We start from the raw sequence: 15696 nt of genomic DNA on the forward strand, positions 1-15696 counted from the left end.
ATCTAGGAGTCTCCTTGGCCACTGGCCCAGCTTCTCTAAGCCCTTCAGCTCCGTTTCCTCTCTGTGGCTTTGGCCCCCACTTGGTTTGGGTCCATCTTGATGGGTCCTCTAGCAGGGCTGAGATAAGCTGTGCAGGGCCAGAAGGGGGCATCTGCCTTCTAAGCAGGGTCTAAATAGGGCCCTGGGGCCAGATCTGGAGCTGAGGATGGAGAGTGCTGTAGGGAAGCCCGCAAGCCTGCCAGTCAATGTGGGAGATTCACAGGAGACGAGGGACGCTGCTGCGGTGTGGGAAAGCATCTGAGCGGAGATAGCGTGGCAAGAGGCTCTGGTAGAGGTTGACTCCAGGCGTCCTTCCTGGGGTAAGGCAGGCTTATATTCAACTGGGAAACCTGGCCTCCTGGACAACGGTGGGAGAGTGACCCTTCCTGGCCCAGGAGCAGCCGGGGAGAGCAGAGTCTCCCTCGGCACCTTTTGGAAACTCCCACCACTCAGCTGATCTCCAGTTGTCTCAGAAAACCTCAGCTTCCCGCCTAGCCCTGGGGCTGGCAGATCTTTTTTGTTCCATCTCAGTTTCAGATAAGAGTCCACGGGGCGCCACCTCTATTCTCAGAAACACTTCCGGCCACAGCTATTGCCAAACCTCCACCCCCTCCACCTTGCTGGAAGAGACTCAACTGTCAGCACAGGGGAGACCACTTCCCTGACAAAAGTGGACTCCCCATCCCCCCACCGCAGTCTCAGGACAGTTGCAGAGTTTGTCCTCCAGGGGCAAGAGGTTCCTGGGTGTCCTCAGCTGCGAGTTGTACCTGGTTGACCAGGTAGGCACAGATGCAAGACCTGGCCCCTAGGACCTGGCTCCTTCCTTACTCCTGGGTCATCTGCCTCCCCGCTAGGCTGAGTTCATTCCCGAGGGGCTGTCCCTCATGCCGCCGCGGCTCCCCGTGGGAATCAGCTAGTCTGGATGGGCTAGAGAGGCACCTCTTTTGCCCAGAAGCTCCAAGGCTACCGGGTCAGACAGGAGCTGCTCTGGCCCCTTCTTAGAGATAAGTCTCCAGGGAGTGGTTCTGGAGGGAGGCCCACCCAGATTGTTTTGCCTAACACAAGGTGACCCTGGCAGACCCCAGGCTCTGGCTTAGCGAGGCTCCAAAGAATGCATGGAGGCTCTGCTGGCCAGCCCCGAGATGGACGTGTCGGTATGGGGTGGACAGGGACGACGGGGGTCCAGGATGGGGGGAGCTGGCGCTCCCTATGGAATGCGGGTGGAGTAGCTGCCTGCTTGGCTGCCGCCCACCAGCGCCTCCTCAGATTCACCCTGAGATGAGACAGAGGAGAGAGGACAGATGAGTGGGGAAGTGTCCTCGGCTATCAGGAAACCTGTTTCCCTTGGGGCCAGCCTGGCCATGCAGCTGCCACCGGCTCCTGCAGCCCTGGGTCTGCCTATCGGTCATTTGAATTTGAGGTTACCTGTCACCTGCCAGAGACCAGGGCCCAAGGTACTCAGGAGCCCCCATCTCCTCAGGCCCACCCAGTCCTGAACTCAGGAGCCCCCATCTCCTCAGGCCCACGCAGTCCTGAACTCAGGGAGCCCCCAACTCCTCGGGCCCACGCAGTCCTGAACTCAGGAGCCCCCATCTCCTCAGGCCCAAGCAGTCCTGAACTCAGGGAGCCCCCAACTCCTCGGGCCCACGTAGTCCTGAACTCAGGGAGCCCCCAACTCCTCGGGCCCACGCTGTCCTGAACTCAGGAGCCCCCATCTCCTCGGGCCCACGCAGTCCTGAACTCAGGGAGCCCCCAACTCCTCGGGCCCACGCAGTCCTGAACTCAGGAGCCCCCATCTCCTCGGGCCCACGCAGTCCTGAACTCAGGGAGCCCCCAACTCCTCGGGCCCACGCAGTCCTGAACTCAGGAGCCCCCATCTCCTCAGGCCCATGCAGTCCTGAACTCAGGGAGCCCCCAACTCCTCGGGCCCACGCAGTCCTGAACAGGGGCTTGAGGCAGCATGGCCATCACTCCTGGGCGGCGAACAGAAGCCTTGACTTATCACTGATATACATGTGCCCTTGCGCTGCCAGGCATGTAGGGCAGCAGACAGAGCCCAGGAGTTTGAGGAGCCAGGGTTGGGTGGGGTGTCTGTAAGGAAGCTGAGCCATGAGGGTATCAGAATAGAGAATGGGCACAAAGCAAACTCAACAGACCAACAGACTTTTATTTTAGGTAAAAGGCTGAGGGGGACACGGGACTTTTAGTCAGCCTGGAGAAGGGGAGGAAGCTCTTTGTGTGAGTGGAGGGGAAGCCTCCTCATGGGGCATAGGTTGGGAGCTGTCCCTGGAGGTACGCATCCACAGCAGACGTGACTGGAGTCTCTAAGATCAGCAGTCTCAGCTCAGTTGACGGGGGTGTGGGAACTTGGGGTGTGACAGGCAGTTTAGCTGGGGAGGGGGATGGTCTGCCTTTGGGGAAGGGAAAGAGGAAATGTTTCAGCGATTAGTCTCAAGCTCGCCTGAAGGCACTTTAGGGCCAGCTTCCCCTTAGCGTCCATCGGACAGGGGAGGCGAGGCTCCAAGCAAGGCCACTTGTTCCCAAGACAGCAGGCAAGCGCCTCCGGGAGGCTCCGTCACCTCCGCCGACATCAGGGGCCCTGAGCCTGGGCTGTAGCCCTACTGTGTAGCCTGATAGCTGGAATGTTCCCTGCTGGTGGAAAACAGCCTTGACCTCGGTGGCGCACTGTGAGCGGGTGATTTAAGGGTGGCGTAGCAGAACACCCAGCTGAGGTGTGTGTGTGAAACACCTGCAGTGCCAGTGGAAATACAGTCCTGACCCTGGTGGACAGGTGTGGATTTACCAAGGCTCGAAGGCTAGTCCCCTCCCCTGCTCCCTGGGCTTGCAAGCAGCTGGAACCTTCAGAGAGGAGCCACAGACAGGCTGCAGGGTCCCAGGGCTCCCGGGTCTTCACACTGAGTGTGGGTTCCACATACATCAGGCTCCAGCAGGATGACTGAATTGGGAGGAGGTGGGCTGGAGCTTGTGGGCCTGGGTGGGTAGGGGGGGATGCGGGAGTCTGGCATTGAGGGTGCCCACACCTCACCCAGGGTTTGCCCAGGGTTCGCTGAGGCCTGGAGGGTCTTACCTTGCCCGTCAGAGCCCCCGTCCCCTCTCTCCATTCACCCTTCTGTCCCTGGCTAGCTGGCTGTGCCGGTCTGGAGGCACAGCAGTGGACAGCTCCCTCTAGTGCTCAGAGGGCAGTGGGCCCGGGAACCAGGCTCCGAGGGCTCTCCGGGACCCTGCAGGGCCCCGCCCGGCCCGGGCAGCTGGGAGGTCAAGGGAGGCCAGGTCCAGAGGAGTCTGCCACCTGCAGGGGCCGTTTCTGGAGTGTGGTGGGCAGGGATTGCAGCTCGGGGGACCTGCAGGGGCCGGAGGGGCCTCTGCACTCAGGTGTGCGGGGCGGAGGTGGAATGAAGGCGGGGCGCAGCCTGGGTGGTGGGGAGCCCCGTCTTCTCCTTAAATCTCCCGAGATGGAGGGGACCCCTGGGTCAAACGGTCAGGGCCAGCTCCCATCTGGGCATTGCCCGGCCTGGTCCTGTCCCCCCCCCCCCCCGAAGACCCCCCCCACCCCGGCCCCCTGACCTCGGCCCCCCTCCCCGACCCACGGTCCCGGGTCCCCGGCTCCCGACCCCGACCCCCCTCCCCGGCCCCGGCCCCCGGCTTCCCCGCCCCCCGGTCCCCGGCCCCCCTCCCCGGCCCCCGACCCCGGCCCCCGGCTCCCCTGCCCCCCGGTCCCCGCCCCCCAGCCCCCCTCCCCGGCCCCCCTCCCCGGCCCCCGGTCCCCGGTCCCCCGCCCCGGCGGCTGCGGAGCGCAGAGGCCGCCTTGTCACAAAGTAGCCTTTATGGGTCGCCGGGCGCGGGCGCGGCGCGGCCCCCGTCTAGGAGCCCCGGTGGCTCGAGCCCCGCGGCTCCTCCTCGCGCTCCTCGCCGGGCGGCCGGGCGGAGGGCTCGGGCTCGGGCTCGGGCTCGGGCTCGGGCTCCGGCTCGGGCTCCGGCTCCGGCTCGGGCTCGGGCTCGGGCTCCGGCTCCGGCTCCGGCTCCGGCTCCGGCTCCGGCGCGGGCTCCGGCGCGGGCTCCGGCGCGGGCTCCGCGGCGCCCGGCGGCCCGGGGAGGCGCGGCGCGGACAGCGGCCGGCCGGGCGCGCCCCGGGCCGGGCCGGGCCTGCGAGCGCCCCGCCGGTCCGCGCGCCCCGTGCCGGGCGAGCCCTCGCCGGCGGCCCGCGGCGGCGCCGCGCGCGGGAAGGAGCGCGAGCCCCCGAGGCGCGGCCACAGGTCGCCCTCCCCGCTGTGCAGGAGCACGAAGCGGCGCTGGGCCCGCAGGGGCAGCATCTTGTGGCCCTGCACGCTCTTCTGGAAGGTCTCCAGCGCCAGGTCTGCGGAGCGGAGCGGGGCGGAGCGGGGGAGAGTCAGGGCGGGGGGGGGGGGGGGGAGGGGGGGGAGGGGGCGAGGAGGAGGAGGGGGAGGGGAGGAGGGGGCAGGGCGGGGCAACCTGAGCGGGATGGACGCGGGTGTGGACTCGGGTGTGGGCTCGGGTGTGGACGCAGTGTGGACGTGGATGTGGACTCGGGTGTGGACGCAGGTGTGGGCTCGGGTGTGGGCTCCGGTGTGAACGCGGTGTGGACGTGGGTGTGGGCTCGGGTGTGGACGCGGGTGTGGGCTTGGGTATGAACGTGAATGTGGGCTCGGGTGTGGACGCGGGTGTGGGCTCGGTGTGGACGCAGGTGTGGACGCGGGTCTGGACGCGGGTGTGGAGGCCCCGGGGTGGATGGCCGGTGGGCTGCCCAGGACCTACCCAGTGTCTCCACCACCACTCCGGGGATCACCTCCTTCAGGACTTCACAGTTGGTGTGCAGCGCAGGGTTGGAGTTCATCTCCAGCAGCCACACCTAGGTGAGGACTCTGGTGAGCGCCTCTCCATCCAAGGCTGGGGCCCGCGGTCTGTCACTGGACCCCCCCCACCCCCGGGCCTGCGTGTGGCCCGGATGTACACTCCACCTCACCCACCCAGGACAGCACCTTGAAGTTCTCATCAACCAGGAAATCACAGCCAATCAGGTCGAAGTAACCCAGCCTGCACTCCAGCTTGGACTTGACCGCCAGGAAGCAGTGAGCCATGATCTGCTGCATTCGCCTCTGCGGGCAAAGCACAGGAGGGTCTGCCACCCCCGCCGGCCCTCCACACTCCCTGCACTGCCAACTCGAGTGGCTTCAGTGGTGCCGCCCTCGGTGCCTGTGCCCCTACCTGGACCCGTACCCACCTGCCCACCTGTGCCCCTACCTGCAGGCACCTCTGCCCACACGGTCACACTCAACCCTGTATGGTGTAGGTACTAGGGGTTGCCATAGTGAAGAAGTGAGAAATTGCTGTGGGTTTTTATGTCTGTACTGGGCTCCAACTCAGGGTCTAGATGCTCCTTTAGCTTTTCCTTTCCCTCCCTCCCCTCCCCCTTCCCCCCTTTGGTGTCAGTCCTGGGCTTGAACTCAGGGTCTAGGTTCTGTCCCTACATTTTTTGTTTGTTTGTTTGGGCTAACACTTGAGCCCAAAGTGAGGCCCGGGGCCCGCTTATAGAATGGAGTACTGGAGAGGCAGGCGTGAGGCCCGGATCCATCCACAAGGGGACGGAAACCACACACGTCAGTCACTCACTGCAGGAATGCACGGCCAGCTACAGACCCAGCACATCCCTGGGAAATGCACTCACACGTGTCACACGTGTGCGTGTGTGCGCGCGCACACACAGGTCTCACACGTGTGTGTGTGTGTGTGTGTGTGTGTGCTTGCACGTGCATACGGGACGCACACGGCCTGCCCCCGGGAGCTCCTGCCCCGGCTGGCGTGGCGTGCGGCAGACCCACCGTGAAGGTGGTGAAGACCCAGTCTCTGGGGAGGCCCTTGGTCTTTCTGAACTTGCTGTTGATGTAGCAGTTGAGGCGGTCCATGCTCCACACCGTGTCCTCCTTGAGCGTCAGGTACAGGGGGCTCTTCTTCTGCATGAACTGTACCAGAGCACAGTCACTGACTGTCCCTGCCCCGGAGACCCCGTCCTCCCCGAGTCCACGGAAGCCCAGCGCCCTGGGGTCTGCACGCCTCCCCTACCCCCACCCCAGCCAGACCTCAAATGTCCAGCCTCCCTCAGCACCCAGCCGAGGGAGCACCCGGCCGAGGGAGCACCCGGCCGAGGGAGCACCCAGCCTAGGGGAGCACCCAGCCGAGGGAGCACCCGGCTGAGGGGAGCAGAGCTCCAGTGCGCTGCAGCCCCTGCCATATGAGGAGGCAGGAGGGGCCACTTGAGCCACCTCAGAGCTGGGCTAGCAGCTCTATAGCAGTGCTATTCTTTTCTATGTCCTCAAGCACCGCGAGTCTTCCTGGAATCACAGCCTCCCCTGTAGGAAGTCCCTTCCCGGAGCAGGGCCTTTACCTGGTTGGTCAGGTGGCCACTGAGGTCACTGGAAGTGGAGTCGTAGAGGCTGAGGGTAAGGCGGGCATAGCCGTGGCCAAAGAAGACCATGTAGGGCACAGCACAGGCGATGAGCAGGTAGGAACGCACGTCAAACTTCTTCCCCTCCAGCAGGAGCGGGTTCTGGATGTACCTGTGGGGGCCGCAGGCCGGGACTTACACAGGCCGCTGCCTGGCACCCTTCATCCCAGTCATTTCCTCCGTGGGCCCTCTGCCTGTCCAGGTGGTGACCGCAAACTGAATACTCTGTCCCTGAGACAGGCCAGGGCAGTGGGGGGGGACTTGCAGGGGTGGGGGGGAAGGGCCTGGGGCCTGGCCCTTAGCTGACTGCAGGTGTTTTGGGCAACCTCAGGGGAGAGGCTAGGGATAAATTGGGACCTCATGGCAGAGAGAGCTATCTGGAGGAGGAAGGAGGGCTGCAATTGGGCCTTGGGGGGCAAGCAGCTTTGGAGAAGGAAAAAGATGTTGCAGCTAAAAGAACTTCAAGAGTTCAAGACGGGTCTAGGAATGGTACATGGGAGGGCAGGGGTGGAGGGGGAGGGTGGGGATGGAGGGGGAGGGTGGGGAAGGAGGGGGAGGGTGGAGATGGAGGGGAGGGTGGGGATGGAGGGGGAGGGTGGGGATGGAGGGGAGGGTGGGGATGGAAGGGGAGCGTGGGGATGGAAGGGGAGCGTGGGGATGGAGGGGGAGGGTGGGGATGGAGGGGGAGGGTGGGGATCTACGTGCTGGAGATCAAGGCCCACTGGACCTTTTCTGAGGTAAGACAGAGCTCTCCCTACTCTGTCCTGCCCCGTCCTGCATGAGACAGAGGATCTGGACCTGCCTGGGGGCAGCTGTGGGGACAGATCTGCAAATGTTCTTGCTGGCTGGACTGGGGAGCAGGGTTGGCAGCTGCAGAATGGGGCAAATTGACTGAACCCTTCTTACAGCCCCCCCCAGGCCTACGCCTATTGTCCAGAATGGCACCAGGGGTGCCCTCCAGAGCGCAGCAGTCAATCACAGACACCAGCAGTCTGAGCCACCCCGCCCAGCACTCCTGTGCCCATGCCCACACCTCTGCACCACCCGGGCTTGTGGCATCCGGAAGGGCAACTTGCGGTAGATGGGATCTTCCTCCATGCTCTGGGTCTTGGCCTGCAGGGTGACCATCTCCTCCTGGCTCCTGATCAGAAAGATGCCCTTTCCCTGGTTGGAGGCCGTGGGCTTGCAGATCCATATCTGGGTTTCTGCAGGAAACATCCCCTGAGCCTCTGGCCCAACACACCCAAGCTTTCTCTGTCCTCACCTGTCACGCGCTCCATCTAACCCCTGTCTTCTTCGGGCTCCAGCCTACTCCTACGCTGAGCCCAGCTAATCTCCCCAGCTCAGCCCAGAGACGGCCATGCTCCAGCCCTGGCCCCACCCTCCTCTCCTCCCTCGACCAGGCCCGAGCCACAATCCTTCCTGTCTCTCCTCCTGTGCACCAGCATCCAGGAGACCTGGCCTCACCATCAAACAGCGTGAAGAAGGCCTGTCTCTCCTCCCTGAGGTCTAGCCGGTAGGTCTCTGGGAAAAAATCTTCCATTTTCAGGGCCCTGGGAGAGCGGGAAGATAGTGGGGTTTACAACGAGATGGCTGGGTGTGGAGAGGGTGGGCGGGACAGTGCTGTCGTGGGCAGATGGATCTGTTGAAGGAAAGGTCGGTAGAAGGAGCGGCTGGTAGACCAGGAAGTGGGTGTGAGGAGGTGTGGGGTAAGTGCGTGTAAACTGGCTTCCTGCGGCACGAGCTGGCGTGCTAGTGGGAACGGGACTGGACGAGTGGATAGAAGTGGGAATGTCTGCGCAAAGGAAGGTGGTTGGACGTGGCCCTGTGATGCCTGATTAGAGGACGAATGGGAACGGGCAGGGGTGGCTATTGTGGGCTGGGTGAGGGTGAGTGATGGCAGATGGAAGGCTGGGCTTGAGGCAGATTGGCAGGAAGAAAGGGTGTGGATGGGTCTGCGGAAAGGTGGGTGGGGGCTCCGAGGGAAGGGTGCCGGTGGGTGGACTCCTGGTCCTTGGAGGCCGAGGGAGGGGCCGGCCAGGCAGGCCGGGGGCTCACCTGGTCTGAACGCCCGTCTGGATCTTGATGGTCTTGCTCAAGATGCGTGCGTGCTCGCGGAGGGCACTGAGCAGCCCGATCTTGGTGGTCAGCAGCTTGTTGTTGGGGAACTGGAACAGCAGCTGTTGGCCTGGCAGGAGAGGGACCGGTGTAGGTGGCGCGAGGCGGCTGTGCCGGCCGCGGGGCCCCTCCCCGGTGCCCCCACCTTCCCGGAAGCTGCTGTAGCTGTCCTTGCACTTGATCTCACACCACTTCAGCTTGTAGTCCTCGCGCTGGCTGTCCTGGGTGCGCTGCCAGCCCTTGTTCTCACAGTAGTTGTTGATTCTGTGGGGTGGAGGGGCGGTGACGCGGGCCACGGGGTCCTCAGAGGGAGGGCGGCCCAGGGACTTGAGGCGGGCAGTGTGGGGCCGGCCTGCGTGGGGCTGGGGTGCAGGCTCACATTGAGGCCCCGTTGGTGCCTCCGATGTAGAAGAAGGGGCCGTGGCCAGTGCTGAGTGGCGTCTTGTTTCCCTCCATCGGGCACGCCTCCAGAAGGGCCTCTGGGAGCCTGGCAGGGTCTGTGCCTTCTGGGAGACCTGCAGGCAGGGGCTGCGTGGCAGTCCCGCTGCGCTGGCTTGGTGGGGCTCGCCCTGCCCCTCCCAGCCACCGGAGCCCCACCTGCATCTTGGTCCAGCTGGCTTAGATCTCCACTGCTCCCCATCAGTCTGTCATGGGTCCAGCCTGGCGGCCATTGGGGTGAGGTGGGGGTGCGGGTGGGGGTGCACACACTGTCGGAGCCCAGCCCATGCCAGCCGCTGCTGAGCCCTCACCCGGCCTCTTTAGGGCCCAGACCCTCCTCAGCCCAGCAGAGCCCAGCCCGGCCCTCACAAGGAGCTGGGGAACCATCCCGTCCAGCAAGGGGACAGTCGCTGCCCTCTAGGACAGCCCTTGGGTGGCAGGGTCCAGTGGGAGGAGGCTGGGCAGGGGAAAAGGGCGTCCCCTCCGGCACCCTCCTTACCGGCAAGGCAGGGCTTTGTGCAGGGAAGGGGACAGGGTGTAAAGCAGGAGCCGCGCAGACATGATATAGAAACAGCTCCAGAGAAGGCCGGGGTCACAATGTCCATGGTGACATCACGGGTGACCCAAGGAAGCCGGCAGGGACAGCTGAGAGAGGCCGGGGGCTCACCTGAGTGGAGGGGGGGTGGGCAGGGCCCACGGCGGCCGCCCCCGGTGCCGGCGCGGACAGGCGGAGCCTTCAGATCCTGAAGAACCGTTGCCTGAGCGCTGTGGGCTTCCTGCTGGCTGCTTCCCGGGCTTGTCCGGTCGGCGGCACAGGGCTGTGTGGCAGACTGGGCCCCTTCCCAAGAGACACACAGCCCGTGCTTGTTCAGGGCAGCCCGGGGCTGCGGGAGCGTCGGCCTGGCCCCAGGGCCCACGCTGCATGCCTCCGAGGGCCTCAGGGGGCCCCGCCGGACCCTCGGCCGCCTGGGTCTCCTGGAGCCGATGTGGGTCAGCATGGGCTGACCCCGGTGGCGAATGAGCCGGGGGTGGCGGCGGGGCCCTGGCATGGGAGGGCCAAGGAGAGGGCTCCAAGGGGAAGATGCTGCCCTGTCCTGCCTGTGGGGTCTCCGGGCAGCCTGAGGTCCCGGCCCTTTGATGGGGCCCGTGGTCAGGCCCACCCTGCCAGGGGAAGTGTGCCTCTCCACGTCTTGGGCTGTGGCTTCTGCTCGTGGCTGGCTCTCATCTCTGAGGTGGCTGTGGGGCCTGGCGGCCTGTACACATGAAGCCATTTCTGCATCCTGCTTCTTCTGCTGGGCGAGTCCTTCGCTGTAGGGACTACACTGACCTCTCCGAGTGTGGCCTTTAGGTGGGCTGTAAGCAAGTGGCCATCAGAATTGCTGGGGGCAGTTGCCCACCCGTAGCACTGGGTGGCAGAGGGGCTCCCATCCCCAGGCTGGGTCTTCCAGGTCTGCACTGCTGCCCTGGAGTCCAGCTGGGGTCTGTTGGCTCGCCGCCTCTGCAGCCCCCCAGCCCCAGGACCCTTGAGCTTGCCCACTGCCCAGGCTGCCAACTTGAGAGCATTTCAGGGAGTGTTGGCCGATTCCTTGATGAGCCCTTCCTTCTGCTTCCATATCCAGCAAACAAACTCAAGTTTGGGGCTATTTAGGAGACAAGGACCTGCCGTGGGAGGCAGTGGCACGCTGGGCACCAGTGGCTCATCCCTGCAATTCTAGCTACCCAGTTGGCTGAGATCTGAGGATCACAGTTTGAAGCCAGCCTGGCTGAGCAGGAAAATCTGTGAGACTCTCATCTCCAATTAACCACCAAAATGCCTCAAGTGGGGTCGTGGCTCAAGTAGTAGAGTGCCAGCCTTAATGGAACAGCTAAGGAACAGTGTCCAGAGATCCTGAGTTCAAGCCTCAGTCTCAGTGTATGCACACTACACCAAAATAAACCACCACCACAACCAAAACAGAGTGGGTTGGGTAGTGTAGTGGTAGGCCAAACAGAGAAATACCATCACGCTGTGTCTGAGAAGAGAGGGACAAGCCATGTCCCTTGGTAGGGATGGGTCAGCTCTGAGGAAAACAGGGTGGTGGACGAGCAGCCAAGAAATGCAAGGACTGTAGCCAAGTGGTGATCGGCCCTGCCCCACCGGACTGAAGGAGAGGTGAGGAAGGAGCGAATGCACAGGCTAGGACTCTGGGCTGTCCCCGGCCCACCCCTCAGACCAGCGGGGCAAGGTGCCGGCGTGTGTGAGACTCTATGGCCTCTGCGGAGAGTCAGTTCCCCTTCCGCTGAGCTCCCAGTCGCCCTGCTGTGGACATGGACCCTACGATGCTGGCTTTTATCACTGTCCACAGCCCAAGTGGCTTCCTGGCTTCAGGAGATGGGAGGTGGCCTGGCGGGGGTCACGCCCCGCACCGAGCTTCCTTTGGGAGGGTGATGGGCGAAAGCAGCGTCCCCGAAGGGAGCTGTGTGCTGTCAGGAAGAGGAAGAGCATGAACATGGAAGATGCAGCACCGGGGGCAGAGGGCAAGTCCGAGACGTCGCCCCAGGACTGAGGACCGGGCCTGAAGTAAAGACCCCTGTGCAGGCCCCGGGCCCCCAGAGTCAAGGGGCAATGAAAGCAGAGAGGCGATGGGAGGGTAGCTCCCCACCAGGGCCCCAGTGCAGGTCCACGGCCAGAGCAGCTCCCTGGGAGCTGTACCTGGCCCACCCAGGGGAGGTGGCAGAAGAATGAAGGGCCAGGAAAAAGAAACTGATCCACTGTGCTTTGTTTGGGCCTGCAAAATAGACTGGGAAGGACAAGAGCCTGTGGGGGTCCTGCCAAGATGGAGTTCCTACCCAGGGCCTATGAGGGTGTGGCAGCCACAAGAGAGAGCTCAGCACCCCTGCCATGACCCACGGCCCCACGTGGTAGTGCCGGGAGGCACCGAGGGTGACAGCAGAGACTTGAGGCCAAGACTCCCTGAGGAGGCTGGGTGGTGTGGAGGCCATGAGGGAAGCTGCCTGACTACTGTGGGCACTGATTCCGAGGGGCTGGCACACACGGAAGGCGCGAGAACAGGTGGGTAAGCCGGGCAGGCGCTACTCAGGAGGCTGAGATCTGAGGATCATGGTTCAAAGCCAGCCTGGGCACTGAAGTCCATGACACTCTTATCCCCAATTAACCAGCAGAAATCCGGAAGTGGGGCTCTTGCTCAAGGGTAGGGTGGTAGTTTTGAGCAGAGGAGCTCAGGGGCAGCGCTCAGGCTGAGTTCAAGCCCCATGACCCACCAAAAAAAGAGAAGCCTCCTAAGAGCCAGCCTTTCTCTTGCACTCCCAGGCCAGGCCACAGAATGGGTCATGTACATGTGTGGAGCTCCATCATAAGCTTTATGCCTCTGTTTCCTTGTTACCTTCACAAATAAATAAGCCATGAGTTATTAATTCTTGTTGCCCACACTGGCAGACTTTTTTTTTTAATTGCCAGTCCTGGACTTGTGCTCAGGGCCTGAGCACTGTCCTTGGACTTTTCTCAAGGCTAGAGCTCCACCACTTGAGCTGCAGCACCACTTCTGGCTTTTTTTTCTATGTAGTACAGAGGATTGGAACCAGGTCTTCCAGCATGCTAGGCAAGCACTCTACCATTTGGCCAAACTCCTGGCCCCTCAAATTGGCAAAGACTTTTTTTAGAAGGCTCAGCAGGAAGGCCAGGGGAGGTTACCCCCACCTAGTGACTGAGGGGGATTAGGGATTCTGTGGCTCCAGGAGGAAACTTCACCCTGGTGACACCTGTGGAGCTTAGCCTCTAATCGTGGGACAGGGAACCAAGCAGTTTAGATCCCAAGCACTCGGGATCATCGCTCATCTTGAGGTACGTGCTGGTCAGATGTGTGCTCAGGATAAGGGACCAGGCCAAACCTCATCACTTCATGATAAATTTAAAATAATCATTTTACCTGGTCAGATAAAAAGACCTGCAGGAGATCACACCCTGGTAGGATGGGCAGATGCGATTAAACCTGAAGAAAACAGGCCAAGAAAATGGCCAAAGGTCAGTGTACCGGCTGAGGTTCCTTTAGACTCTTGTGGCGACACCAGCTCTGAGTAGGTGCTGACATGTTTCCGAGGGTTGGAGCCTCGGGGGCAGACAGCACTGCGGTCTCAGGAGGCTTCCCTTCCAGGGGTTGAGTCTGGAGAGCAGACTTGGTCTTGGGCAAAAGGCTTCTCCTGAGAGTGGCCAGCCTGGTTCAAAGCCTAAGACACTGTTCAGGGCCAGGCACCCCCTGGGGGGCACCCCCTGGGAGGCACCCCCTGGGAGGCACCCCCTTCCTAGCCCAGGCCCCTGAGTCTGGCAGCACTGTGGCCTCTGCTTCGCCTCGCCAAGCTGTCCAGGCTCTGCTTGGTCTCTGTCCCCTTTTGTCAGCTCTGGGCAGGGTCCCGAGAGTGGCCGAGAGGGAGGGCTAAGATTTAGTCCCAGCTGGGACTCCCAGCTGGCAGCTGGTCTTGTCCCTCTTACCTGCCAGACAAGGTCAAGGGAAGCCTCTGCTGGGATACAACAGTGGTGACCTTGGCAACTGTAACCTGGTAACTGTAACCTGGCAACTGATCCAGTGGAGCCTGGAGGTAAACATGGGATTCAGGTGGATGGGGAAGGACTGTGTGGTGAGGGCTGGTGGACAGCTGCTGGGCAGGGCAAGGGGAGGGGGCGTGAGGGAACTGAGGCAGACCTCAGACCTTCAGCCTCCAGACATTCAGACCCCACACCTTGCTGTTCTTCACAGCCTTGTGAGAGTAACGACAGGCTCCTGGCAGGAGGCTGGACCACGTCTGCCCAAATAGGACCAACGGAAGCCTACTGTGATTAAATTAATCTCAGATGAGATTGTCCAAGATCAACCAAACAGAACCGAAGGCCTGGTGAGGGGAGATGGAGGAGTCGAAGACAGGAAGGCACAGATGCAGGAATGAATGGAGGCATAGACGTACAGCACCGGGGCCACTGGGAGATAGGGCAGGCAGGAGCCACCCCCGGAGACTGGGTGGAGAGTGGGGCCCACCGGTGCTTGAGCCTGGACTTCTGGAGCAGTGAACGAAAAAAGCTGCCAGGGCACCCAGGTCGTAGTGGTTTCCATGGCGGAGCAGAATATTCACACACTGCTCATTCCTCCTCACCCTCTGGGTCTCTGCCCACTGGGGACACCACCTCACAGGGCTCCTCCCTCCCCTCTGAGCTGAGGGTCGATGCCACACCAGTGCCACCCACCATGTGTGCCCAGAGGCCATGGGAGCAGTGATGACTGGTGACACACCCTGCACCCTTTGTGCAGGTGGCAGGGCTCACTTCCTGTGGTCCTCCAGGGGCTGTCTAGGCCTCAAGCTGGGAACTTTGGGGTCAATCCTGTTACATGTAGTCTAGTGCTGGCCATGGAGACCTTTTTGCCCCGATAGCCTGACAGGGCAGGGCTGCAGGTTGTCTACACCATGTCTCCACAAACGTGACCTGAGTGACTGGCCTCACAGCCTGGGCCCAGGTGTTGGCTAACCTCTGGACTGTGGACAGGTAGCTGGCAGCCATTGAGTCTAGAGTGGGAAGGATGTATCAGGCCCTCCAGTGGTGACTGAGCTGGAGAGGCCTACATCTCTGGAGTATTCTGGGGTGTGCACTGCACAGGAGCCCTGGCACCCCAGTGCCAGCTTGCCTGAGCAGTGGCTGAGGTTTGTGGGCCTACTGCTTATCTCTAGCAGGTCTGCAGACCTTTGGGAGCCCCTCAGCCACCCTCCCCATCATTTCAAGAAGTCTGGATCCCCTCTCATCCTCTGGGGGTCCAGGATGTATGAACCCTTCTGGGTTTTGGAAGTACCGAGAGCTCCAAATAGAAAATGGCTTTGTGGGGCCGGGAGTTTGGCCTAGTGGTAGAGTGCTTGCCTAGCATGCACGAAGACCCCAAGCCCAGGGCTGGCAAAAAAAAAAAAAAAAAAAGAAGAAGAAGAAGAAAAAATGGCTTTGTTATCCACATCTGCTGTGTGGCCTGAATTCCTGCATGTTCTTTCGCTGACATCTAGGAGAACCAGGAGAAACTCCTGGCAGGGGAGGAGGTGGAGGAAGAAGGGTCACAGAGGAGCAGGAAGGAGGAGGAAGAACAGGAGAGGGTGAAGGAGGACGAGGAGGGGAAAGTGGAAGAGGAGAGGAAGGGGGAGGAAGAGAGGCTCTCTCAGGACTAATAACCCCCTCCCTCGTGACCCACTTTGCTGTACAGATACTTGACTGGTCCAGGAGTGTTCAGCCAGGACCTCTGCAAAGCTGCCAGTCCTTTGTGTTGGTGGTGGTGGTGGCTGTGGGGCTTGAACTCTGGGCCTGGTCGCTGTCCCTGAGCTCTTCAGCTCAAGGCTACGGCCCTACCCCTTGAGCCACAGTGGCACTTCCAGTTTTCTAGTGGTTAATTGGAGATAAGAGTCTTACAGACTTTCATGCCCAGGCTGGCTTTGAACCGTGATCCTCAGAGCTCTGAGTAGCTAGGATAACAGGCGTGAGCCACAGCACCCAGCCAGTCCTTGTGTGGTTGAAATAATGAAGCCATCAAAGTTTAATGTCACGAATCTGTTTACTGCAATGCAACGACCTCTGTTTACAGTTTTCAAGGAGATGGGGC

The 15696-nt window shown here is 61.9% G+C and overlaps 1 protein-coding gene across 1 annotated transcript; it reads right to left on the reverse strand.

The window, feature by feature from the left end:
- Positions 1–3920: 3920 nt before the first annotated feature.
- Positions 3921–13626, reverse strand: Ttll10 (tubulin tyrosine ligase like 10). The gene is made up of 15 exons (XM_090334045.1): positions 13563–13626; positions 13003–13065; positions 9744–10429; positions 9236–9298; positions 9018–9153; positions 8784–8902; positions 8579–8708; positions 7988–8073; positions 7554–7725; positions 6461–6632; positions 5898–6038; positions 5046–5174; positions 4834–4927; positions 4101–4414; positions 3921–4049 (listed from the first exon to the last, which is right to left on the reverse strand). Exons 3-15 carry the CDS (start codon positions 10345–10347, stop codon positions 3921–3923), a joined length of 2289 nt encoding a protein of 762 aa, XP_090190171.1. The 5' UTR covers positions 10348–10429; positions 13003–13065; positions 13563–13626.
- Between the last annotated feature and the right edge of the window lie 2070 nt (positions 13627–15696).

Source organism: Megascapheus bottae, chromosome 6 (assembly GCF_031878675.1).
Source record: "Megascapheus bottae isolate mThoBot1 chromosome 6, mThoBot2.hap1, whole genome shotgun sequence".
NCBI lineage: Eukaryota > Metazoa > Chordata > Mammalia > Rodentia > Geomyidae > Megascapheus > Megascapheus bottae.

Bases quoted from the DNA above. Each gene is read 5' to 3' on its own strand.
- Ttll10 (XM_090334045.1), bottom strand. From the start codon at position 10,347: ATGGCTTCATGTGTACAGGCCGCCAGGCCCCACAGCCACCTCAGAGAT. The intron at 9,154-9,235 runs GTGGGGCTCCGG...CCCTGCCTGCAG, and splicing joins CCAGCTGGACCAAGATGCAG to GTCTCCCAGAAGGCACAGAC. The intron at 6,039-6,460 runs GTAAAGGCCCTG...GCTCTGGTACAG, and splicing joins GTGGCCACCTGACCAACCAG to TTCATGCAGAAGAAGAGCCC.